The sequence below is a fragment of the Asterias amurensis genome, chromosome 13, assembly GCF_032118995.1.
Source record: "Asterias amurensis chromosome 13, ASM3211899v1".
Classification (NCBI taxonomy): domain Eukaryota; kingdom Metazoa; phylum Echinodermata; class Asteroidea; order Forcipulatida; family Asteriidae; genus Asterias; species Asterias amurensis.
This window is the reverse complement of record NC_092660.1, coordinates 6,818,145-6,845,128: the sequence shown is the minus strand read 5'-3', so window position 1 is coordinate 6,845,128 and position 26,984 is coordinate 6,818,145. Positions and strand designations below refer to the sequence as shown.

The 26,984-nt window shown below is 37.8% G+C and overlaps 1 protein-coding gene across 4 annotated transcripts in view; it reads right to left on the bottom strand.

Moving 5' to 3' along the window:
• LOC139945983 (uncharacterized) overlaps positions 1–26,984 on the bottom strand; it is a 53,272-nt gene that overhangs the window by 8,897 nt on the left and 17,391 nt on the right. For 2 of the 4 annotated variants that reach the window (XM_071943547.1, XM_071943550.1), the window contains exons 2-11: positions 21,155–21,314; positions 9,396–9,695; positions 8,618–8,747; positions 8,293–8,450; positions 6,574–6,740; positions 4,859–5,009; positions 3,975–4,063; positions 3,240–3,342; positions 1,918–2,019; positions 801–948 (exon numbers count right to left, since the gene is read on the bottom strand). In XM_071943547.1, coding sequence (XP_071799648.1) covers positions 801–948; positions 1,918–2,019; positions 3,240–3,342; positions 3,975–4,063; positions 4,859–5,009; positions 6,574–6,740; positions 8,293–8,450; positions 8,618–8,747; positions 9,396–9,695; positions 21,155–21,242 — 1,436 coding nt within the window. In that variant the 5' untranslated portion in view covers positions 21,243–21,314. Of the gene's footprint in view, positions 1–800; positions 949–1,917; positions 2,020–3,239; positions 3,343–3,974; positions 4,064–4,858; positions 5,010–6,573; positions 6,741–8,292; positions 8,451–8,617; positions 8,748–9,395; positions 9,696–21,154; positions 21,315–21,872; positions 22,174–23,962; positions 24,000–26,984 lie in introns of those variants that run through there. The other 2 variants (XM_071943549.1, XM_071943548.1) reach the window with 2 other exon arrangements.

Sequence of the window (26,984 nt, the reverse complement as noted above, 5' to 3'; positions counted from 1 at the left end):
GTAGATTAGACACGGCAATTCGAGGTGGCCATTTCCGGTTTCGATAGGAATGGCGCGCTTTTCTCTTCACCGAAATATTATTTTGTGAGCATCTTCGTTGTTGTGATGGATGGCATGCACAGTGCACATGGGCTGTGCGTGTGTGAAACGTTGTTGTTTTCAGCGTCGAGAGTGAACTTTTCAAAATATCCCAACAATCTTGACAACTATAATTCGATTGAGAAGTTGTACACCCGTTCTCATATTTGTGTGCGAACAAATGGTTTGCAACGCTACCATGTAACGGGATCGAGCACATGAACAAACGTTTGGGTACGAAAACTAGATTATGTCGGGTTCCCTGAACGACATAATAATAACATGTCTGATCAATTGCTACAACTGAATTGGTGCCAGACTGATTTACTCGACGCTCCGGCCGAGTACAAGAATCTTCACATAATACTTTTCGTTTTCTTCAATTATTACAGATCGCTCCGTCATTATTATCTTTGTTGATGTACATGTACCTTGAAGAAAATATGGCGCTTAAATCGTGACCCTTGAGCTCTTTCCGAGGAGCGGTGACGTCACTGCCAATAAACATCCTGTTCAAAAGTGTGATCGGAGCCGGATTAAGCACTGGTGTAAACGCGACAATGAATCGTGACCCGCGGTCGTAAAAAAATGCAGAAACTCAATCCACCTTTCTGGATCTAGTGTAAACGCGATCTTAGAGAAAGCCGAGGCTTATACACAACAGCCTTATACAGACAAACAAACAAACAAACAAAGGAATAATACTGTTGGGGAGAACTTACTCATTTCCAGAGTTCGTCTTAAAGGGGTCTGTCCATTCAATAAAGTAAGTTTCGACCACACCCTTGGGGTTGGAGGGCGTGTCCCACATTAATTGGATACTGGTGGGCATCGGCTCAACAGATCGGAAATTCTCAACTGGATCCGGCACTGAGCAAAGAAAACACACAACAACAACAAAAAAAGTTTAAAATGTATTTTTATAAGACTTGAATCCTGTATGGCCTATATCATAACCCTGATCTGACACACTGTTCCATCTCTGTGTATTGTGCTATTTTAAGCGAAGCATCCTGTTTGCTTGAAATGTGGAGAAAAAAAATTGCCAAAGTTCTTGGAGGTAATAAGCATCTTGAAGTACACGGACACAAACAGGAGAGCGCTTTTTGGTTTTGTCAACTTTTTTTCATTTCCACACAAATGGAAGTGCAGTTGGCATAATGCAAGGGTGTCTGTACATTGGTTGTGTTCAAAAATGGGGAAAACTGAATTCTACTAGCCCTGACCCTGACACAGTTAGAAGAGAAGCCAGCAGCCAATTTCATACAGCTAGGATTAATCCTATCTCCAATTAGAACAAGTAACTCGTCTTAAAGGAACACGTTGCCTTGGATCGGTCGAGTTGGTCTTTGAAAAACGTTTGTAACCGTTTTTTATAAAATGCATATGGGTAGAAAGATGTCGTGAAAGTAGAATACAATGATCCACACAAACATGCCTCGAAATTGCGTGGTTTTCCTTTTACCTTGTCGACTAACACGTCGGCCATTTATGGGGGTCAAAATTTTGACTCCCATAAATGGCCGACCATGTTAGTTCGCACAGTAGAAGGAAAACCACGCAATTTCGAGGCAAACTTGTGTGGATCATTGTATTCTACTTTTAAAACATCTTTCCAACCATGTGCATTTTATAAAAAACGGTTACAAATGCTTTTGTTTTGACCAACTCGTCCGATCCAAGGCAACGTGTTCCTTTAACTTAAGATGGGTTCAAAGGTCCTAACATCTTTGGATACAGAACTGAACTCATCCAAAGTACTAAGATTAATCCTAAGTTAGGAAGAATTTTGTAAAATTGACGGCAGGATGTACAAACATCAGGTCATTGGAGTCTTACCTTCAGTCAAATCACCGACGATCAAGGAACTGTACGGCCCAACAGCGCCCTCTTTAGTGAATGCTGCAACTTGCACATCATAGGATTTGAACTTGTCAAGGCCTACAGAGGGAAACATTATTATCATTACTATTATTATCATTATTATTATCATTATTATCATAATCAAGTCAGTAGAACTTTCTAAATTTCTAACCATGATCCCAAAGTTGTTCTTGGTTTTTAAAGAAATAAAAACACTTAACACTGGAAGACAGGCATGTAATAGTGTGTTTAAAACACGAGTGCAAAGCGAGAAAAGAGTGTGGCTTGCGAGCGTGAAGTCTGCTTGGAGTGTGGCTTGCGAGCGTGAAGTCTGCTTGGAGTGTGGCTTGCGAGCGTGAAGTCTGCTTGGAGTGTGGCTTGCGAGCGTGAAGTCTGCTTGGAGTGTGGCTTGCGAGCGTGAAGTCTGCTTGGAGTGTGGCTTGCGAGCGTGAAGTCTGCTTGGAGTGTGGCTTGCGAGCGTGAAGTCTGCTTACATACACTTGTCTTTGGTTATTATAAAGCCCTACTGTGCAATTTGGGGAATTTTATACGGTTTCATGTTCTTGTTAAATGAATTTTGTCTTAACTATGGAAAAGTTATTTTAAAATTTTATTAAAAATATTCAATTTTGTATTGTTATCATTTTTATTTATTTGTTTGTTTGTTTGTTTAGTTAAAAAAAATTGTTTGGTTGCTTTCCCGTGAAAATGGAGAAAAATGCATCCCCAATGTTTCAATCCAACTGTTCAAGAACAAAAATAAGGAGACCTGACAAAACCACATTTAAGCACCACTTTTAAAATAGGCAAAGTAAGGTTATTCTTACTAAGCTAAAAAAAAAAAAAAAGAAGAAGCTTAATTTAAGGCTTAAAGGCAGTTGACACTATTGGTAATTACTCAAACTAATTATTAGCATAAAACCTTACTTGGTAACGAGTAATGGGGAGAGCTGTTGATAGTATAAAACACTGTGAGAAACAGCTCTCTCTGAAGTAATGTGGTTTTTGAGTAAGAAGTAATTTTCCACCAATTTGATTTTGAGACCTCAGATTTAGAACTGAGGTCTCAAAATCAAGCATCTGAAAGCTCACAACTTTGTGTAAAAAGATTTTTTTTTTTTCTTTCATTATTATCTCACAACTTCGATGACCGATTGAGCTCAAACTTTCACAGGTTTGTTATTTTGTGCATTTTTTAATGTTGATATACAGCAAGTGAGAAGACTGGTCTTTGACCATTACCAATAGTGTCCAGTGTCGTTAATGAAGTACTTTGAACATTTGCTTAGCATGTTTACCTGCTATGACATACTGTGGTTGATAGACGGTGACATTACCAAATTGTTTACTCTCAACTAGGTATCCTCTGATGAGCCCATTTCTTCTCTCTGGACTTGGAGCCTGAAAAGGAATCATATTAAAAACTTGATTTATATTTGGTAAGAAAAAACTTGTCTAAGATCACAGGTTTACATAAAATATTTAGGGTCTAACGATGATGATAGTAAAAAAAGAAATAAAACTAATTTCCTGTTTGGATTTTATCGCTGAGTGGGCATTTTATTCATTTTTGTTTAATCAATGTCATGCAAAATTTGTCATTCGTTTTTCACTATTTGCTTTTTACATGTTTGTCAGTTTATGTACATGGTGAATTACATAAAGGCATGTGCTTACACCGCCAGCAACTGTTTTATTAGCAAGTACCGTTCCAGTACCGGCTTTATAACAAAACATAGGATTTGAAGTTGGCAAGTCATGGGTTTGAAACCCACCCGAGTGCTACGCTTATTGTATGCTTTTTGCGTGAGAAAACATTAACCAGTGAAGTGGTAATGACAGTATATAGATAATGACAAATAAACTTAAAGGTCTTTTTTCTAAAGTCAAATATCAAAAATTTGATTTTCAATAAAAATAATACAGAGCCCATCCAATGGTGTAGCAACCATTGAAAGTGTTAGCTGCAGTTTATTTGTATACTTTTAGATTTTATATTTATGATTCGCACACAGAAAAAACGTGGGTAGTACCTTCCATGTTAAGACAACGTCCCGTTTATAGGGGGCAGTCTTCTCAGTCTTCATGGAACTGTTCAGGTGGAGAACGGGGCCGCTTGGTGCTTTAATCAAACAGAAAGGTGCACATTAGACAATATTTTAAAGCAAAAATATAGTTATAATATAATAAAAGGGCCAATGGTGAAAATTCAGAAAATAGTTAATGGCCTGACGTTTCGACCCTAACAGAGTCTTTCTCAAAGGCTACATGACAACACAACAAACATGAACAGGTAACTGAGTGTAACATAAGCAGTAAATGTTTCAAAAGCATGAACATTGTAGTACTTAGAAACACCAGTTGGTAGCAAACAGACCATGTGCACTAAAAAATATATATATATAACAAATAGGCCAACATTCATGCGCCAAACTAATTATCATTTTGTGTAACCCACAATTACTTTTGAATAATATAATAACATTTGGGGGGTCTTGCAATTAATAGATTGTGTTAACTTAACAATGGATTCAAACATGGGGTCCTTAACCCTCAACAATTGAGGAGAAAGGTTGAAACTAGGCTTTTAAGTTGGTCCAATTCGGCTTGGGAAGTGGATAAGTGCTTCATGAAAGTTGGCTACAAATCAGTATAGAAAAAAGCTCATTTTTTTTGGGGGGGGGGGGGTCTCTTTTCTGCAGTAATGCGCAAACATTTTGAATGGGTCAAGTTGTCCGAAAATGGTTGTAATTGGTTTCTGAGAGGCTGAAAGACTTTTAATATTATTGAGTATTATATCTGCATTAACTCATTGAATTCAAGTGTTAACTTCAGCCTAAATTTGGTATCACTGTACCTTTTTGTCAAATATTCTGTGGAAAAAAATACGATCGGAGAACCCTGAATAGTCCCTTACCAATCTCAGGTGAAAGGTTAGTGACCCCCGGGGACCATTCACTCCTATTATCTGCAGTCCCATATTTACTTGCCACCATCACAGTGTAGTTACTGTATGGCCGTAGGTTAGACACTGTATAGCTACTCGCACGGCCATTGTTGACTTCCACCTGAAAAAGGTTTTGACACAATCAGGTAATAATTACTGACAAATTATATTTCTTGAAATTCACTAAACATAAAGTTAATATCGGTGCTATCCCCCCCCCCCAATTAATTTCAAACATTGCGTCGTTTGCGTTTCTTAATAATGATATTGCTCATCTCTCAAACATCAAGCATTTCAAGCTAACTATTTTTTGAAGCCATGTAAGTTATGTGAAAGTCTGTGAACACTTATATTTTCGATCTGACCAAAATTGTGCCCACAGTGTAAATAGACTGGTGACTCATTGAGCTCCAACCTGTATAGCATGGACCAATCATAGCAACATATAAACAAGAATAGGATCCCATAACTACATGTAAACAAGCTTTCGAGTTGCTGTGTCATGCCTATAATGTATTGGACAACTGTAGAGTGAGTGTGTATGTGTTGAAAGCATCACAGCAGAGAAACAGTAAACTGCTATTCACACGACATCAATTTAATAGGGGTCCATTGCTTAATATTAGGCATGGTTTTAAAATGTAGCAATTGTTAGACAAGATTATACAAGAGACCTTAGACAGTACGAAAGTTGTTATCCTTTCACACAAGGAACATTTTTGTAAAATCTTACAACCATGCTACAGTTTAGCAAGGGACCCTTGCTAAATTGCTTTTATGTGAAAGGGGCTCAAGTTACTCTGACTGGACTGAGCTAAATGAATCGCACTGTCTACTAAAGACAAGGTTCTTTGGAGAGTATCATGGTGTCTGTGCACCTATTTTTGTCTATACGCCTTTGATTTGTTTTGTGCATATTTTATTTTATATTGGTGTACTTTTTCTTAAACTGTTTTTGTGTAATTTTTCTTTGGTCCTAGGTTGGTCCTAGAGAGAGCCCATTATTTGATAAATTATTATTTTGGGTATTTGGAGAGGTGATACATACCCACCAAAATTAATGACAAAGTTTAATCCCAATTAGTTACTAGAGTTGTGAGAAAGTGGGGAAAAACGATGATGAGTGATAGACCTGCGAGGGATTTTGTGGTGAGCTGATTTGTCTTCAGGTACAATTTTCTTGACTTTGATTGTATTTTAGACTGAGGATTGGCACTGGTATTAAGAATCGGTGAGCTTTTGATTGAAATTTTTCTCTGGAGGATTTGTGTAGGTATACAATTTAGAATTAAAGACACTGGACACTATTGGTAATTGTTAAAGACCAGTCTTCTCACTTGGTATATCTCAACATGCATAAAATAACAAACCTGTGAAAATTTTAGCTCAATTGGTCGTCGAAGTTGCGAGATAATAGTGAAGGAAAAACACCCTTGTCACACGAAGTTGTGTGCTTTCACCTGCTTGATTTCTCGACCTCAAAATCTAATTCTGAGGTCTCAAAATCAAATTCGTGGAAAAATACTTCTTTCTCAAAAACTATGTTACTTTAGAGAGAGCCATTTCTCACAATGTTTTATACTTTCAACATGTCCCCATTACTCGTTACCAGTTTTATGCTAGTAATTATTTTGAGTAACTACCAATAGTGTCCACTGCCTTTAATAAGCGGGATTGGGACTTACAACAGTATCCTGATTGGAGCCTTCAGCTGTATAATTAATCCGATACTCTAAGTAGACAAGATCCTTCTTCCATCCCTCTGGAATATCCCACTGTACTCTCATGCTGATCACATCACTCTCTCCCAAGGTGAAATCCACTAAGATGTTTCTGGGCACGTTGGGAATCGCTGAAATGGAACAAAAAGAAAAAGTCACTTAGAGTTTAAGGTACTGCCGCCAATTTCACCAAACTCTTCATAACTTAGGATTAATCTTAGGACTTAGGACAAGTAAAATTACTCGTCCCAACTCCAGATGGGAATCCTAGCATTTTGTGAAATCGGCTGATGGACACCTTTGGTAATTGTCAAAGACTAGTGTTCTCACTTGGTGTATCCATAGAGCAAGGAACAGAAGGAGTTACAACTCCAGTGTTAATCCCGAAGCTCAAATTAATCCGATTAGTGCTGTACCCACCTCCAATGGAAACACTATGGATGTGAACCGCAGTGCTTGTAAAAGGCTGTATACATTCCGACTGCAGCGAGCTCTTTGTACCCCATGTGTGTTACCGCCTTTGCTGCCGTCGCTGGTATTACGCCGTTTTCCATTCATAATAATTTGAGGTAAAGTAGCAACACACAAGTTCAACACTTGCGCAGTAAACAATGTCACCTACGTTGCATGTGCACAATGCTACATTAGAAACTGTAGACTTTGAGCTTTTTACTGAACTTTGAAGTAAACAAATCAGCCTTTCCTGTGATGAATTATGACATTTGTTAGGTTTTGCTGATCGGGAAATGAAAAGTGTAGCATTGATTGTTTTATCATGAAAAGAATGTCGGTGGTTCTCCCTGGCCGTTGAAAACAAGTTGAGATGGTTTGCAAACGCTTTTCCCAGTGGGGGATATGCATTTGAACGGTAGACACAAAATTACTTTGCCACCATCACAGTGTAGTTACTGTAAAATGACATTTTTAAAAATTTTTATTTTTACTTTTAGACAATTTCGCGTAGGATATTTTTGGTTGAGAAAATTGAAAGAGCTGTAATTATTCAACTGATTTTGTGTTTGTTTTATAACAATATTACAAAGAAGTAATTATTATTGCATTTTTGTTTGCCAAAATCATTGAACTGTCGTTATTCTTAGCTTAAATCATCCTTGCCGTATGCCGTTAGTTGAGAAGGACGCTTGAACGCAATGCAACCAGTGTTCTTTTCTGTGGCGTAACCACAGACATATAATACCTAGTTCATTATACTTCGCTCGTTAGGAAATGCGCCCGCAGATGTTTCTGCCGATTAGCGCTGGTCGTTATCCGCCCATGGTAACACACATGGAACCTTTGAAGACTAACTAGTTGTAACTCCTTCTGTTCCTTGCTCTATGGTGTATCTCAAAATATTCATACAATTACAAATGTTACCTTAATTGGTCGTCGAAATTGCGAGAGAATAATCAAAGAAGAAACACCCAAGTCGCACAAGTTGTGTGCTTTCAGATGCTTGAATTCGAGACCTCAGCGGTCGAGGTCTCAAATTCAATTCAAATATTTTACTAAGAAATTTCTTCTTTCTCAAAAACTACATTACTTCAGAGGAAGCTGTTTCTCACACTGTTTTATACTATCAACAGCTCCAACAGCTACCATTGCTCGTTATTTTGAGTAAACTAACAGTATTTAGTGCTTTTAAGTAGAGGGCTTTTCTTAGCATGTGTTTAAATATCTTACTGTGTTTGCCTATAGAAAAGCGGGTCGAGCTAGGCGAGGAACAATTGCCAAGAGCATTTTCTTGAATGACTCGTATTTGCATCTCCGAAAGGCTTGCATTTATTCTAGCACGATTGTTGTCCCCTGCAAGTTTCAGTGTCTTCCAATCCTCTGCATCACTACAAAAAGACAACATAGAAAAGTAAAACTTAGAATGAAGTCAAACTTAGCCCTATGTTGGCATTTTCCCTTTTTTACAATATCTTTGTTCAGGGACGCCAGCCAGTCAGTGTACTTATTACAATCATAGTTTAAAAAAATATAATGAGGAAAAATGAAAACTTACGATGTTTCCCTGTATTGGAAGTAATTTTTCCGGACCCTGATGGAGTTACCTCCGCCATCCCTCCAAGTACACGTTACTTCCCAAGCATCATGGCTGAAACATTCAAGATCCATCGCTGGAGCAGGAAGTACTGTCAAATAAATAAAGCATAAAAGTATTTTATGGTTTTTTAATAATAGTTGCTATAGTTTCACAATTCAGCCTTTGGCCAGAATGGGGTGTATCCCAATAAACAAATAGTATGGACATTAATTATGTTGCGCAGAGACCTATATAAATATACTCTACTGCGCATCACAAGGAATACAAAAATGCAGAGAAAAAATGGGGAAAAAACAAATACATAAACAGAGCAAGAATGAATAAAATGGGTAAATAAAACCAATAAAGAAAATAAATAATGATTGAATGCCATTTGATAGACAATCATCCAACCAAATGACAAAGATCTTCTTGCAATGTAAGGCCGTTTGGAATCCATGACTTCTGTGTTGTATTCGGCTTCAGGCTTGGTGTTCTCTCATCTGGGGCCCTGAGGTTTTTCGCAAAGCATGCACAATTGTCAAAACAAACGCGGGCCATTAGCTAGCTTGAGCGTAATCTGGAGCCAAAGCCATGATTTCTAAAAGGACCTGGATTTGTTAAAAAGCAAAACAAACAACACATAGTAGTTTTAAGTTATGAATGTTCATAAAAGTACAATTTGACGTGTTTTTGGTGGTCCCAAGAAACCGCCTTGTGTACCAAAGGGTTAAGACATATTTCAGGTTTGACTTACGTGCAACATACACCTCAGCAAGATGATAAAAGTCATCACAGTGACCAGAATCCTGCAGCACACATTGAAAGTAGATTTTGTTGCCTGACATCGGCAGATTCTTGATGCGGATGGAGGATGTTCGACCGTCGATCAACTCCACTGAGTACTGCTCCGCTATGGGAATCGACTCTAAGCTATTGGAACAAGCTGTCCAAATGATATCGGATGCATTCTTGGTCTCAGTCTGATTCAGTGTACAGTTCATGTTCAGATCACTGCCATTGAGAATATATGCTGTACTGTATGGTGAAATGCTCCCTGCGAAATTTAAGGGGAAAAAGTAAATATAAATAAAAACCCAATATTGTTGCTGCCTTCTGAATTTTGTGTTGATGAGAAACCAGAGGACCTACAGCATCTAGTAATTGAAGCCACGCCCTGTTCTTACAGACCATTTTACGTTTTTTTCTGCTAAGCAATGACAAAGATATTCAAAATGCCTGATAACATTGTGCCACACACATTTAGAACAAACAACGCAAAGGCTTTGCCCAAACCATAACCATGTGACATAGCAGAAATTCTCTAGTCTGAGGAATTTAAATTTAAGCAGCAACTTAAGACTAAGCAAGTCTTTGTACCAGACAATAATCAATAAACTCGCAAATGGCTTCTTGAGCCCTGCAGAGCCCTAATTGCTGTGGTTTCCGTTGCTTTTATTTCTAGGTGCCCGTTGTAAATTTCCACAAGGAGTGCCCCCTTACCAGAGGGGACACTGTTCAAGGCCCCCCCCCCCCCCCCCAAGGAAAAAGTTCAAGGCCTTTGAGAGACAAGTGACAGCCCAATAATAAAAAAGTCTGATTTTTATTGAGCCCACTGGCAGGAAGATCACTAGATGCAAAGTCAATTTTTGTTTCTGTCTATATATATCCAAAATGCCCTCGGATCCAGACTTGTACATCCTCAATCGAAAAGCCATTTCTCGGAAGACATCCTGACTCTGTTGACACAAGTGCCTCTAACCATCTATCTCAGAATAAAGAAAGAAGAAAAAATAAGACTCCGAGAAGCTGGCACAATAACCTTTGGAACTCATTGGGGGGGGGGAAGGGGGTCTTTCTTGTTTACAACAAGAACTTTGTAGACTGCACTGAAACATGCCCTTCAGCTTAGCTTCCGAGTTTCTGTTTACATCAGAGTGAAACTTGTACCCTGTGAGGTGGGATGCCAGCGTGTCTCCTCGATTTTAATTTTACTTTAATGGTCCACAAGTAAGTTTTATGACTGCAGCAAATAAGCAGCAACTCTTGAACATATCCTTTTTATATGATTGTTTATTTTCACTAATTTGAGAAAAGAGTCCCTTTAAAGTAGAATTGTTTTGGAAAACTTTTCACCCCAAACATGTGAATCTGAATGAATTGTTTCTTAGATATCTGAGGGGGTGTCTGTTCGTGAATGCTGTGGTCAGAGGTTCAATTGGTACCAACTATCACCTCGCTAAACATGGATGAATTCAAGTTTCTTGTGAAACTACCGTGACAGGATTTCTGCTGTTTTCTCAGCAAATGGTCACTGAAAACAGGACAGCTGAAAATTTCAAATAAAAATGACATTTAATGTGTCTTTCTTTGTAATTGTTGCCTATAAATCAGCATTACGATGAAAACCCAATTAAATGACCCTGCATGAGTCTTAAAAACATACTCAAAACATATTAAAATTTATGCCATCTAAGAGTAAGAAATGAGCAGATGCAAGAGATTTGACACCCTTGTTGTTCAATTCCAATAATCAATACACTCTCTCTGCGCTGCCCGTGCCGCCACTGCATAGCACAGGCTTGCACTGGCCTATTTACATCAAGACACCAGAACAAGAGGCACTCTCTTACTCACAGTAAATTGTCTTATCAAAACATGACAGCTACACAATATCAGCCCAAGCAGTTTCTCAAGTGCCTAACAATATTATCAGTGCAACATATAAAGAATTCTAAAAGATGCTGATTTGCATAATAAAAGTAACAACAATTGGAGAAGCCATGGGAGTGGGGTGGAGAGGTTGTTTATAGGGGAGCTAAAGGCTCTCAGTTCCCTTCTAGGTAGCCTTGGATTAATGGATTCCTAGAACCATGTCAAAAGGGCAACCTTCAGGTGTGCCAAGAGAAAGTGACAAACAGGGGGCTCTTAGGGTCTGAATAAACTCACCCCTTACATAATGAGTCCAGACAAGCAGGTATTGCAATGAAAGGTGTGACTGCAATCTTGGCATTCCGGATTAACCCCAGGGGAGAATTTGTTTTTCTTATTTGGAGTAAATATCGTTTAGAAAAAGGTTTTTTTTTTCCTTATTTGGAGTGAATATCGTTAAAGCCATTATACACTTTCGGTACAGAAAAGAAAGGAAAAAAGTTCACAGATTTACAAATAATTAACAGGGTTTACAGAAGGTATTGGTGAAATACTCTTGAAATATTATTCCATGAAATGCATAACTTTTTGAGAAAACATGATAACAATACCAATTACGGATTTATTGTAAACACATGTCATGACACGGCGAAACGTGTGGTGGGTTTTCCCGTTTTTTTCTCCCGACTCCGATGACCGATTGAGCCTAAATTTTCACAGGTTTGTTATTTTATATATAAGTTGTGATACACGAAGTGTGGGACTTGGAAAATACTGTTTACCGAAAGTGTATAATGGCTTTAAGAAAAGGGCCATCAATTTCTTGTCAGAACAAATTTGCCTCTTGTAAATTTGACTAATCATTATATACGACATTCACTTTTTTTTGTATCTCTATAGAGTAAAATCTTTCAGAAAAGGTGAACAAGTTAACAGTTGGTCAATGACACTCAGAATAAATACCACGAAGGGAGAATAAACACAACTTGGTGTGGTAAATAAAAACCTGCGAAGTGGTAAGCACTGGAATGCACTGGAATGCTCTTGAAGTTGATGTTGCAGGTTCAAATCATTGCATGTGGATTATTTGTAGTAATAAGTTATTGTTTTTAGATTCATATGTGTATAGTGTCTTGCACTTGATTTCTTGATTTGTCGCGTAAAGTATCAGTGGGTCGGTATTTTGTGAAGTTTTGAGTTACAAGTTCCTAGTCAATGTAAGTGTTATACATTTTTAATCATTGTATCTGATATTTACAGTCACTTGTACTATAATTTTGAGAATTGTAATGCACATCGTGATCCAAAATACACAATAATGCTGAGCTATTATTACTATTATTATTGTTGTACGTCAAGCAAGTTTCATTACTTTACACTTTGCCAAGTATTATGACATCAAATCCATATATTTGTCTTCCATCAACTCATTTTAATCCCAGCCTCAAGGGGTCAATCACTCATCTCAAGCTAACACTTCAAGACCTTCTTATTTCATCTCTACAGATGGTCAAGTTACAGCAACGCCCAACATAATCTCAGCAACCCATGAAAAGAAAACAAGAAAAACCTGCCTTGTATATCAGTAGCGACCCGCAACTCTATAAGGGTTCACTGCTTGGACTGATTTAGTAGCATCATATCTACCCTCCAGCATGGGTATTCACTTTCATTCGAGGAAATCTGTGACCGTTTCTATGGCTGCCATGTCCCCTGTAGGATAATGAGGGGGCCGGGTGCCCCTGTCATTGGGGACGTACTTATCAACCAGCCCAGAGTACTTGCAGGTGATATTTTTTGTTCACTCACAACCAACTCTGCCTGCCTATTCAGCGAAAAAGGGGCAGTTTTTTTTTAAATATTCAGCTGGGGCTGCTTTTCTTGGTCAGTGGAGAGCGATAATCCCTTGAATGGTTAAATAAGTTCACAGTACTATATTAGGTTTTATTAATCATCCCGCAAGTAGAAAGAGGCCAGTAGGGCAGAAAAGGTGTAGGTTTGAAGGCAGTGAACAAAAATGAGGATATAAATTTCTAAAACAAGGTTAAGTGATCAGTTCATTCAGATCTTGAAAAAGGAGATGAGATTTCTTATCTTTCCTTCCCATTACGAGACAAGCCAGGATGAAGGTAAACCACAATTTTATTCAAAAGGATTTGGGTACTTTTTGTAACGCAAAACACAATTTTCCCAATTTACATTATTTGACTTACTCAGTTTGACGGTAATGATGGTAGAAAGCTTCCCTTAAAATATTACTTGCTGCTCAAGGTGCTGTAGATTTTGTGAATGAGTAAACACTGTCACAAGAAAATACGTTTCAAATGCTAAAATAATTGTTGTCGTCTCCTGAGACAATTTTTTTTCATGACTTGTTTTACGCATTTCTCAAAAACTACAGCACCTCAGCAACTTGCCAAGTAATATTTTAAGGGCAGCTTTCTACCATCATTATCTTCAAACTGTTTGAGTTTTATGTAAATCTATGGACATAGAGTTGTGTGTCCCACAAAAAAGTACCCAGACCCTTTTAAACCAAAGGTAAACCATTTCCTGCAAAGTCTAACTTGAAAATGGCCCAGCAAAGATCTTTGATGGCACTTGAACTGTTTTTCCCGTTAATGACACGACAGACTGCGCTCATTACTTTCACATGATGACAGAGAAATATCTTGATTGAAAGAGAGTGCCTTGGCTTTTGACTGTGATTTCCACTTCAGCTCTTAAACTCTGGCTCTACCTTTGGTCTCTGATTACTGATCAACCTGACTATATTTCTGACATTCTGACTTTGCATGCTTAAACTTAGGTCTTTGACAATATTACCAAAGGTGTCCAGTGTCTTTAAATCACACAGCTTCAGAAAATGCTGAGGAGGGGCAAGTTCACCATTGTTCTATTTGGAATCTTGAGTTAGGAATTCCCAACACTCCATTTTACCATAAACATTCCACACAATGAACCTTCAGGGGTTGAGTGTCATTGCTGACAGAAAGGTCTGAAACTAGGAATGAAGCGTTAAGAATGATGTTGAAATGATAACCTTTGGTAACAACCCCTGGAGTTATAGATTTAAAGGAGCTTTTACAAACAGCAAGTATCCTCAGCACTTCGACATAGATATAAAGAGCATGATTTCTTTGTATCTGAAGAAAAGTAAAGCTACTTTTTACAGTCCAACATGCAGACAGAAACAAATCTGAAATTTCTTACTCCAAAATCTGTGAAAAATAACAAATTTGTCGATTAACTTTCAGTGAAATCTTTTTTTGATTGGTCAAATAGCCTACAGAAAAAGCCTGTACAAAACGAAAACTGTTTTGTGGTGTTTATCTTGAAATGTAACAATTCTGATTTGATAAAAACATGCACTGGTTGTTTGTATTGCATGTTTTGTTTTACCAAGTACTGTTCAAGTACCATTAAACCAAACCAAGGTCAAAGAAGCTGAGGTTAGTGAAGGTCCCAAACACTTCACTTGAAGAGTTTTATGCAACCGCTGTGCAATAACCTACTGGTAATGATTACCACCTCAGGCCTACTAACCGCATTATCATAATCATTCGGGAGGAAATATGTCATCCGGGATTCTATATTCAAAGACGTAGGTTGGTAATTAGGCCTAGGTCCTATATGGAAATTTACTTCATGGATAAGTTTTCACCTTTAACTTTAATGCAATTGCAAATAACTCTGAGAGTTTTATCCTTTCCTTATATCCTAATCTTATTTCTTTTGTCCTACTGTACTAACAACATTATCATTATCATTCTGGGGGAAATATGTCAAACATTCAAAGACATTGTTTGGTAGTTGAGCCTATGGAATATGACACGGACCAGCTTTCACTTAAAATGCAATTGCAAAAGACTCTGAGAATTTTGTCCATTCCAATCTGATCTTATTTCTTTTGTCCTGTGTGAGGTAAAATAAACCAGGGTTCTGCCTTGCCATTGGTCCGCTTAAGCCAGATGCTAGTAAGAGCACGGGAGGACCAGTCGTAAAGCATCCCTATTTTATTATATTATTGACTACTGAAAGAGCTGGTGGACCAGTGAACAGACAAGCTAACTGGTCCTGCTGGGTAGTCACTGAAAAAGGTTTGGACAAATACTGAAAACCATACAAAACTGCGTCTTTTTTATCAGGTGATTGATTCTTAAATTGATCTTGTGATAAATGTCTTGATATTGAAGTTTAGATCATTGGTTTCAGACCATGTAGGCCTTACCAGTGATATCAAATGTTTACAAAATAGGACACAGAGCATGGACTTCATGCAGGAACGATTTGTACACATCTCAATGGAAAAAAACCCTGTTAAAATGTTTTATTTTTATGGAGATTTCACTGTCAGTTTTTTTACCATTTTTAGCTTTAGATAGGAAAAAATAATATGTCTGTAGACTTGTTTGACAGCCTTTACTTTATGTTTGTGTAAATTATGACACAAAGTGTAAAGTTTCCCTTGTGACCAGCAGTGCAGTTCTCACCTGCCATTGCTAGAAAGGCCCTGGAATGTACAAGGTCATCTTTGTTGTAAATAAGGTCATACATGGTCTATAGTTTGCACAAATAATACATGCACATGTCTGATACTTTGTCCTGATGAATGTTATGTAGATTTTGTTTAATAAACTTTAAAAAGCGCCCTATATTTCCATGGGAACATTTCAAGGGCCAACCTGGCAATGACCTGCCGTCGATTTCACCAAACTCTTCCTGACTTGGGATTAATCTTAAGACTTAGGACGAGTTAATTTTCGTATCCCAAGAAGTTAGGACGCATTGAACCCATCCTATGTTAGGACGGGTTACTCGTCCAATTCTAGATAGGATTAATCCTAGCATTTTGTGAAATCGGTTGCATGGGCATTAAGGCAACTGTCTCTGTTACCTCCATCAAGTATTAAACACACTGGACACAATTGGTAATTGTCAAAGACCAGTCTTCTCACTTGGAGTATCTCAACATAATTATGCACAAAATAACAAACCTGTGAAAATTTGATCTCAATGGTAGTCGAAACTGCGAGATAATAACGGAAGAAAAAACACCCTTGACACACAAATCAACAATGTAAAATTTAAAATTCTAACACAGGTATGCAAATTATTCAAAGATACAAGTTTCCCAATAAAACCCTCGGCCATATATTGAATTAATACTTAATTGGATTGTCATTAGTTTCCCTCTAAAGCCTGTAGTATGCTGGGAAGGGAACAACGTGAGCTGCATATTTATATTGTTATTTAGCAAGCTAACCACTGGGCCCAGTTTCATGGCTCTGCTTACTGCCAAATTCAGGGCCTACGATCACCATTCTCTGCTTACTACAACAAGACGATCACCATTCTCTACTTACTACAACAAGACGATCACCATTCTCTGCTTACTACAACAAGACGATCACCATTCTCTGCTTACTACAACAAGACGATCACCATTCTCTGCTTACTACAACAAGACGATCACCATTCTCTGCTTACTACAACAAGCGCCAAATTCAGGGCCTACGATCACCATTCTCTGCTTACTACAACAAGACGATCACCATTCTCTGCTTACTACAACAAGACGATCACCATTCTCTGCTTACTACAACAAGCGCCAAATTTCTGTGCTAGAATGCCTATTACTGTGGAGTACACATGCGCACAAGCCAAAATTCCCTGCTAACCCGTGAATTACGCTTGATGTAAGCACCGAACTCTCAACTTCAACAAGCGCCAATTCTTTGCTGACGGTAGGCAGAGCCATAAAATTGGGATAAACTGTGGTTAAAAACACAACAAAGTACTGTTCAATGGTAATATTATCCTCATTCGGGATGTGAAGAACCTGACTTTCTCAAACTATTTAAACTTCATATTTTTCTAAAACAATTATTCTTTATCTCATGGTTATGTCATCTGTTCTACAATGTTCCTCCATTGAAGACCAGATCCTACCCAAGTAGGATTGCAAATATTTTTGGTCCTGTGTATAATAGCCCACTAATAATTTTAACAATGGTTGTTTCATTTTGTGACATTTAATATTATTATTCAATCCAGCACTTTTTCCTAAGGGGAAGTTGGTACTGAATAAAAAAAAACTTCCCAATCATTTTCTCATACCTAACCTTCCTGATTATTTTCTCGTACATGAAATATGTTTATCTTGGCAAACAAAATGATAATCAACAGCAAAAATGAAAAAGGGCGACTGTGGTATACATTTCATGATGACAACACACATCAGGACAAATCACTGATCCATGCTGTGAGAAACCGTGATGGGAAAGTCCTTTCAAAGATACTCTCAATTGTTTTTTGAAACAACATTCTGGAAGTTTGATACATGTACATGAAGTACTGGAATAACATGGTTTGATATGGCCTATAGTGGTCTAACACACCAGACTCAAGCTCCGGTGTTTGTGATCAGAAGAATTTTGTTCTTGAACAAATAAATTCTTATTTTAGACAGAACTTATTTTAGCATCTATAACGTATTTACCAGTATTGGTATTGTCAGGATCCCAACATTATCTCACTGCCATCAGACGTACAAACAATTGTGCATATTAATGTGTATTTTGTGGTTGTCCATTGTCCCTGGTATAAACATAACTTTTTATAGGTATGTTTAATTTTGTTAAAAGCATCATCTGGTAAAATAGTTAAGAAATTATTTTCTTTAAAAATAAACTCTTCGGCCAAAAATTGTGCCATGCACCTTTAAAGAAAAATATATCAAAGGCAATCATCTAGGAAGACTTGATAATTTGAATTAGTTTGCTTGAGTACCATTTGACAGTCTCCTGCAATCAAGGAAACGTCATCACAAATCAATGTTGCTTATTTTAAATGCGGGAACAAAAATAACCTAGACATGAATACATGCCAATTCCTGACCCAAAAAAGAAATGTGCAAACGGGAATAGAATTGACTCTTCCATAAACCCAATAATGCATCATCCCTTTAAGATTTCTTACTCATTATCATATCAGGTCAGATTCCTGTACTCCACATGGCAAACAGCAGTCCAGAACAAAGGTTCATAATGAGCTAGTCTTGGTACCAGACTCTTTGGCAGTTCCCCAGTCCCACACGACTAGTACAGATGGGGAGGTGGATTAGTGTGAAAATCTCCCACAGCGTCTTGTGCTAAGACTAATAATGAGCCATGGATTGCAATGGTGAAGCAAGTCTAGCATGATTCCTGAAGAGGAGATGACTCACTGTACATGCTGTCTCCTCAAACCATGGAGCTATCCATGCTTAAAGGCACTGGACACTATTGGTAATTGTCAAAGACCAGTCTTCTCACTCGGTGTATCTCAACATATGCATAAAATAACAAACCTGTGAAAATTTGAACTCAATTGGTCGTTGAAATTGCAAGATAATAATGGAGAAAAAAAACACCCTTGTCACACGAAGTTCTTTGCTTTCACATGCTTGATTTCAGCACCTCAAAAACTAATTCTGGGGTCTTGAAATCAAATTCAAATATTTTAGTGGAAAATTACTTCTTTCTCAAAAACTACGTTACTTCAGAGGGAGCCATTTCTCACAATGTTTTATACTATCAACATCTCTCCATTACTCGTTACCAGTTTTATGCTAGTAATTATTTTGAGTAACTACCAATGATTGCTAAAAAGTAAGTTTTTACGCTTAGAATTATTTGAGCAATTACCAATAGTGTCTAGTGCCTTTAAACCATGAACTACCTCTATGTTCAAACCATGCTCAAACTGAGTATGCACTCATGCCCTGCATTTATCATGCTTCAAAGGTTATGAAGCCAGACTAATTATAACACGAGTGCGTTGCTCAAGTCATGGTTGCTAAAGCCACCCAACATTGATTTTTTTTCAAGTGAAATTAATTCTACTAAATAACTGTATCATTGAACTGAACTAACTCATTTGATTAATTTGTTTGGGTTTTTGGTAGAAATATTTAACAACTAAACGACTTATCTTTGCTGGTTTTTGTTTTTTTCAAAGAGTAAATTAATTGTCAAGGGCTATTTAATAGTAGTTTTTAGTTACCCATACCATCATTTGTGACCATATTTCTCTTGAGAATTGGTACTGCCGCTGGTATAAACTTCAGAATCTTTGTTTTTATTTTTTACTGAAACTAATCTTTTCAAGTATTTTGTTTTAAATCGTTTACCAATTCTGCACTTTTCTTTCAAATAAAAGAAACAGTTTGGTTCTTTGAACAGCTTTAAAAAGCTTGGCGTTTTGACAAATTGGGAACCAGAAATTTGAAGCTTATAAAAAAATATTGAGAACACTTTAATTCAATGTCGAAGCCTTGCACAGGGGTGTACGGAACTGGTAACAATAACATTCAGGTCACCACACAGAAAAACCCAATCTGTTTTCAGCACTCTTCACCAATAACTTATTCATGAGTTGAAATCGAAAGTAATAAAGGAAACATGGGAAGTCCTTTGCAGACAGGGGAAAAAAGGGATGCTTACGAAAGTCTAAGGGAGACAAATTGACTTTGAGAAGGCTCAAAGGTCAGATCCAAATCCGATGTTGAAATAACTCGACAAATTGTTATTCCTTTCAGCACTCTACGTATGAGTCAGCCCAAGATAGAAACCAAGATATTGTGCTTTCTGCGTAAAGACGTTCAGTTCATTCTGATCCAGCTGTTGCTTAGTTTTCTTTTTGCGTTTCCTGATTTTGTTTGCCTTTTAGATGACAAAACAAATAAATACACCAAAGGGGGATTCAGTTTCTGGCAATTCAGTTATTGGTGCTGAAAAAGAGAAATTCACCGGAACAGGTTTATTCTGCCGACATGCCAAAATTTAAAGACCCCCCCCCCCCAAAAAAAAAAAAAAAGAATCTCCATGCAAATGAAAAGAAAAACTTAAAATACTTTTTTTTGTAAGATAAATTTAGGTTCTCGACAATACATCAAGTCATTGAATCTTTGAACAATTACTGTAACTCTCATTGAAAGATTGTTATGATAACTTTCTTGATTAGAGAAAAACAGGTATCCAATGTTTCCATGTAGTTTTTAGTGTCAACTTGGCAACAAATCTTGCATTGCATCTCGATAAATTTCATAAAGTTTTGACATAAACTTGTTTAATATAAAAGCGTTTACCGGTAATCAAAATATAGTTAGTATAATGTGGGGGCACTGCATGCCTCCCTTTGGTTGAAGTGACAACTCAAATGAGGGGAGTGTATATGAACCCCAAACACCTTGAAGGATTCAACATTTTTTGAGCCTAGTGGGGGAAATGAGGGATAAAATGCTATCATTATACAATGAGAAAATAGAATAAGCTGTTGCAAACTGCTTACCAACCAAAAGGACCGTTGGTATAAATGCAAAAAAAATAGTTAATGGTCTGATGTTTCGACCTTAGTCTTTCTCAAAGGCTAAATTGAGAAAGACTCTGAGTCCAAACATCAAGTTGTTAAAGGAACGTTACAGAACTGGTAAGAAAAAAATCGTGAAGGTCACAGATTTACATAAAACTTAAACAGTCTAATGATGATGATAGCAGAAAACATCCCTTGAAATATTTCAGTCTAAAATGTCATATTCGATGAGAAATAAATAATCTAACTTCGCATTTGGAGTTTATCGCTCAGTAAACGTTTTATTCATGTTTTATTTTGGCATCGATGCAATGCAAAATTTGTAATCGGTTTTTCACTATTTTCTCGTGACCCAGATAGCCGATCGATCTCAACATTCTACAGGTTAATCAGTTTATGTGTATGAGGGATTACAAAAAGTGCTTACACTGCCAGTAACTGTTTTGTTAGCAAAAAACAATTCTGTAATATTCCTTTAACTATTTACTGCATGATGTTCACAAAACTTACATGATATCTCTTGATTTGCAACCACCATCAATCCTGGGACCAGAGTGGTGATCACTCCGATCAACAATAAAATAGTACCAGTTGCCATGGCTAGACGCAATGCAAGGTAGATCTCACCAAAGGCCTGATGAAAACTTCTGTATCAAGGACTCAAAATAATCTGCAGAGAGAAGAACGAAAATTGAAATTGGAGATTAAGTTCAAATCACTGGTATTAACTTTTCAAATCACTTTATTTTTTAACATTATTTATTTCCTAACAAACTTTTAAAAATGGAGAAGATAACAAGATTTATAAAATTACATCAAATTTACAATATAAGGGACATAAACACACAATAAAGAACCAGGTTAACCCTGACACTCTCGGACAACCCCCAGACCATCCTGACAAAGTATAAAAGAGAGTATCAAGGTCATCACATTCAAGGAATTGATTACGAAACAAAACTGTTTTGACACTAAACAAATACCAAATATTTTATGGTACACAGTTCCCTTTTACATTATACCGCACAAAGTATGTAGTCACTCACGCACTAGAACATTTATCTGCTGTAAATGCATTTTAGTACCAATTAACCTACATCATTCCTCTGCCTAAGAAAGGAACAGGCTGTTAAATTTTACTACCACAAAACAAGAAAGGTTAAACAACTTGGATACTTTCCAAAAGTGTTGGTGCCTATTTCAGTGAAAGAAACTACACATGACTAACCTTTAATGATCGCTGATTATTGTGATATTATATGTAGACCTATAACTTAGTTGACAAGCTACTCATTCATACATAGATATCTAGGAGCATATTTCTCATACATCTCCTCCTCCATATAACCTCTTCCTGATGTTGTATCCTTGAGGCAAATCTTTGACATCAATCGTTCCAAGACAATTTATCTCAAAATTCCTATCTCTCTCCAAGAATTCTGATCCCTGTATTCATGTATATTATCTAAATGTACAAAACATGTGTGCACGTCATACTCGATTATTAAAGTGAATATCCACTTCCCTGAAAAAAAAAATTCAAACCCCATGGATGGAGGACCAATCTGAAAGCAATCAATGCCTTTAATAGTCGTACAATAAAATGCATTCCAACCACAGCATCTTTACATGGCAAAACACTTTTATGTAAAATCTCTTCCAAGAACAAGGGATTTAGAGTAACAAAGAACGCCCTTGGATAGTTAAACTCTGACACAATTGGACAATACATGATAGAGAGGTGCTTAAAAGATTCACTTGTCAATACAATCAGGATCAATCTTCTTATCCCCCGTTTGTTCGCAAACACCACATAAACACCACGCATTCACACCACCCATTGGGCAGTAAAGCCGATCTAGGATTTTGAGGTTTGGTAGCTAGGTATACACCTCCATGGTATACATAGATATATATATAAAAAATGCCTATTAGCCGGACATGTTCTTCAATACAGCAAGTAGATATTCGCATTTGTTGGTGAAAACATACAAACCACACCCAGAGTCAAGATCCACAGTGATCAAGAAAAGAGTTGATAGACAATTAAACGTTAATAAGCTTGTCTGATTAACTTCAAGGGTTCATCAATAGACATGTACAGTGGTACCTGAAGGTATAGCCATTGACATTAAGACTGCATCCAGAAAAAGCAACAATGATCCACAGTGATCAAGAACAGAGTTAAGAGTTAATTGACAATTAAACAGTTATTAGCTTGTTTGATAAACTTCAACTGAAAGGGAATTTCTTCATAGACACGTGCAGTGGTACTTCAAGGTATATTCATTCTTGATATATTAAGAGTGAAAGTTTCACTCTCTCGTCCCAGTGGTGTCAGCTTCACTATTTTGAGGGTGAATATCAATCTGTGTCACTCTTTCCGAGTGAAACTGAGGCAAACTTCACTCCTAAATCAAGTTGAAAGTGCCCATCTTTCACACTTAAAAGAATTGTCCGCCATTTGGCTCTTTGCAAGAGAGGTATGACAAAACGAGTGGTTTTCCCTCTTTTACCTTACGAGAGTAAGACTACATCCAAACCACGCCAACTATGGTTATACAGCTGTGGCTATTGGCTACATATGACAACTGAAGGTTTTTCAGTGAAACAGCCATAGCCACTGCATATGCTTTTAATTCTGACATGACCTAGTTGGATGGTTACACCCATATCTTTCCACACCCCTATGTTTCCACATCCAAAGCGTATTTTCCTTACCCTAACCTTTAACCCTATCCATAACCTTAACCCTAACCCCAACTCTAACCCTGGTATCACGGGTGGATTTCACAAAGAGTAAGAACTAGAGTTTAGTCCTAACTTAGGACTAGTCCTGGGAGATATTAAAAACATATGGTTGTTCCTAAGTTAGGATAAGTTAGGACGAGAGTTAGGACGAGTAACTCGTCCTGAGTCGAGATAAAACTAGTCTTAACTCTTTGTGAAATCCTCCGCAGGTTTTTTTTGGAACAGAGGGTTTTTAGAACTTCAGTGATGTTAGAATGTAGAGTAGTCACCAGTTGGTCATAATGCTTGCCATTTGAATCAAATGAGCAAGAGAAACGTTCTTCTCTTCCCATTGATGCTTAGTCAACATAATCAGTATGACTAGGTAAATAAAAGTTTAGTTATTATTATCAAGAAAAAAACAAGAAAAACCTTAACACTCCGAGTCAATGTATACATTTAAACACAGAAGACAAACTTTTCAAACAATCACAAAGTTGTGGCACTTTGTTTTTCAATAAGGTAGGGACCATTTCAGGAAAACTCCTGCAAGTTTTGAAGCTTTTCAAACTCAAATTGGATACTTACCGGCTACGGCCAAAAGAGTCTAGATACTTGTTCAGTGGCTCCGCTTGTGCATAATAAATTCCAAACAAAAAAAGACACCTTAAGAAGCTTCCTGACTGTAAAATATTCCCACGGCACACATTAATCGCTAGACTTAACAGCCACGCCCCAAACCTCACAACATCATTCCATTGGCTAAACTGAGAAGCCCAGGTAAAAATATGTAAATATTTTAATTGAAGTTTACCTTTTGCCCAAAGTACTTGGAATCAAACTGGAAAAACCTTATTAGCAGTTCCCTGAAACCCAGGGAAGGTAAACCTTTAGCATCATTATTCATTCACTCTGGCAAGCTGTAAATTATTAAAGACTTTAATAGAGCCAAGTTCCAGAGGGCAGACTAGATGAAAGTTCACACTTGAACCAGGGTCCTGCCCTGCCTCCTCGGCAGACGGCAGGTAGATCATCTACAGAGAATCCATAAATTTAGGCACTCTGACTGCAACACAACAAAACCCCTGTCTGACTCATTATTATAAACATGTGTGCTATGCTCTGTTCAAGTATGCATGGATGATACATGCCTAAATATTTACCTTAACTACTGCCAGTCACTGAGAAAATTATCGTCATTGTCTGAAATACGTTTTCCTCTTTATTAAAAAGAAATAAACACCCCCAAATAAACAACAAATTCCACATTTAGATTGTTATTACTATTAGTATTAGGTTGTCTTTATGTGTTGATAAAATTACTCATTGGTGAATCAGTGAAGGGGCATGAAGAAGAGTCTCAAACACTTTCTCAAGAGTCCCTGGTTTTTCTTACCAGTTACATTGATGAAAGCAAATCAACATTTATTGTACTCATTTGGCATGACAGCTATCAGGTTATTTATCCACAGATACAATCCCCCTATGTTTATATTTGACTCATTTCTGGTAGAGTCATGTCACAAAACAAACAGCCAAAGACTCTAAATTAAGTTCAAAGAATGATTGTATGATTTCCTGTGCTTCCAAGATGATTACACCTGGACACTTGGCCGTTTTTTAATTCACTCCTTAAACCATCTCAGCTCCCTGAGGAAGAATACAGCCTGTGCAACAAATATTATGCGCTACTCAACTAAATCAATCACAAGAACCATCTTTGCCCTCACAGGTACCCATTTACCCTTGGGTGGAGAGAAGCAATTATAGTTGTCTTGCTCAGGGACACAAGCGTCACGACCAGGACCTGAACCCACACTCTGCTACACAGAAACACAAGAGCTTAAGTTCGGTGATCTTACCCGCTCAGCCAAGACACCACACAAAATGTGTGCAAGCTAGTCAAATTCTAGACTTGTTGAAAAGTCGTTATGATGGTCTGCCGCAGTGAGATAGTCGAGTTATGGTAGTGTAATAATAAGACAGGTTTCTGCGAATGAATCCTGCTCTTGCGAGATCACTGCTCTTCTTGCGCGAACTGCTGGTTGCCGACTTTTACTCCCCATTGGACCGTAGTCGTGAGAGCAATGGTATCGCAGGGCCAGCAGTCTCGCGAGAATACCGCGGGGAGATTCTGAATAGAGTCGGAATGCTATCATCACGACAGACGTTTAACAACTTGTCCACAAGTCTAGTCAAATATGGGCTCCCTACCCCTGCATTGTTAACAATAGAGGAAGGAAGTTAATATTACAGACACAAAGATCCCTCGGAGACGCATGTCCTGAGTAGCAGATGTCTCCAGAAGACTTTAACAGGCATCCAGACCTAGTAACAAAATATTATGCTAATATCACCCGCAAGAAAGTATTCATGTGAAATGATCCTCCATGTGCAGTCTGAAACATCACAGTCAATCGCTGTCAAACTTAGATTTAAAGTGTTTCTTTATTAATGCAATACAACTCGATAGCCTGGAAAACATGGGGGTTAAGTGAGCTTAACCCATAGAGTTATATATAAGAACTAGAGCGCGCACTGGCCTATATACGCGCCCCGGTATGCGAGCAGGCGGCCATTTTCTAAGTTGACAAAATAGCTATCTCACAGTGTGTGTTTGTGCGGCCATTTTGTAAGTTGAACAAACAGCATCGCGTATTTCATATTCAACGCACGTGCAGAATGACGCGCTTGTCATCTTGCGGTCCCGTGGCATTTGTGCACGAAGCATCACTCGTGCGCCCTCTAGTTCTTATATATAACTCTATGGCTTAATCCTACCTACTTTAAAGCGTAAGGCTACATTTTTTACCAGAGAGGAGACGAGAAGCATGTTTGAATTTTCCTTTAAATAGGTAAAAGGGGATGTGGAGGATGTTGTTATCAGTCAGCTTAATTTGTTATTTGTGTGTTTGTTTTTTTCTCAGAAAATGAGAGTTAATCCCCCCCCCCCCCCCCCCCGCCTCCTCTTTTCTATTGGTGTCACTATCTGATGTGTCACCCAGGAAGGCACAGTGGTCCACACCTGGCAAAGAAAATCTCCCCAGCTAGCTTTTTAGTCTTACAATCTGGATTACTGCGAGAGGTACAGAGGTAGATTACTGCATTGTTATCTTTGAAAAACTGCTGCCGCTGTTGTTGGCACAATGATAATAGTTGGCAATTAAATAAAGCTAATGGATCAAGACCTAGAGTCTGTAAAGTAAAGTCTGTCCCCAGCCAGCTTGGCTCACCAGGCCGGTGTTTATATCCTTATTTCCTTGACATTAAAATGACTGAGAATATTTCTATTCCCCCTGGACAGGATGCCAGTCCACAGCGAAGCTTAATCCCCAGCTCTTCCTGCTGGTACTCATTTGTGTTCCTGGGTGGAGAGAAGCAGATATGATTAAGTGCCTTGCTCAAGTGTCTCAATTGACCAGGCCTGGATTCGAACCCACCTTCTCTAAACTACAAAACCTGAGCCATAGACCCCTCGGCAACAACACCCCTGTATGCTGTTGGCAAAACTGCGCTAATCAGGCCCTTCTTTTACTCGCCGACCGGTCCCAGGTTCAAATCCCTTCAGAAAAATAGACGTTTGCAAAAAAACAAAAACAAAATGAACGTG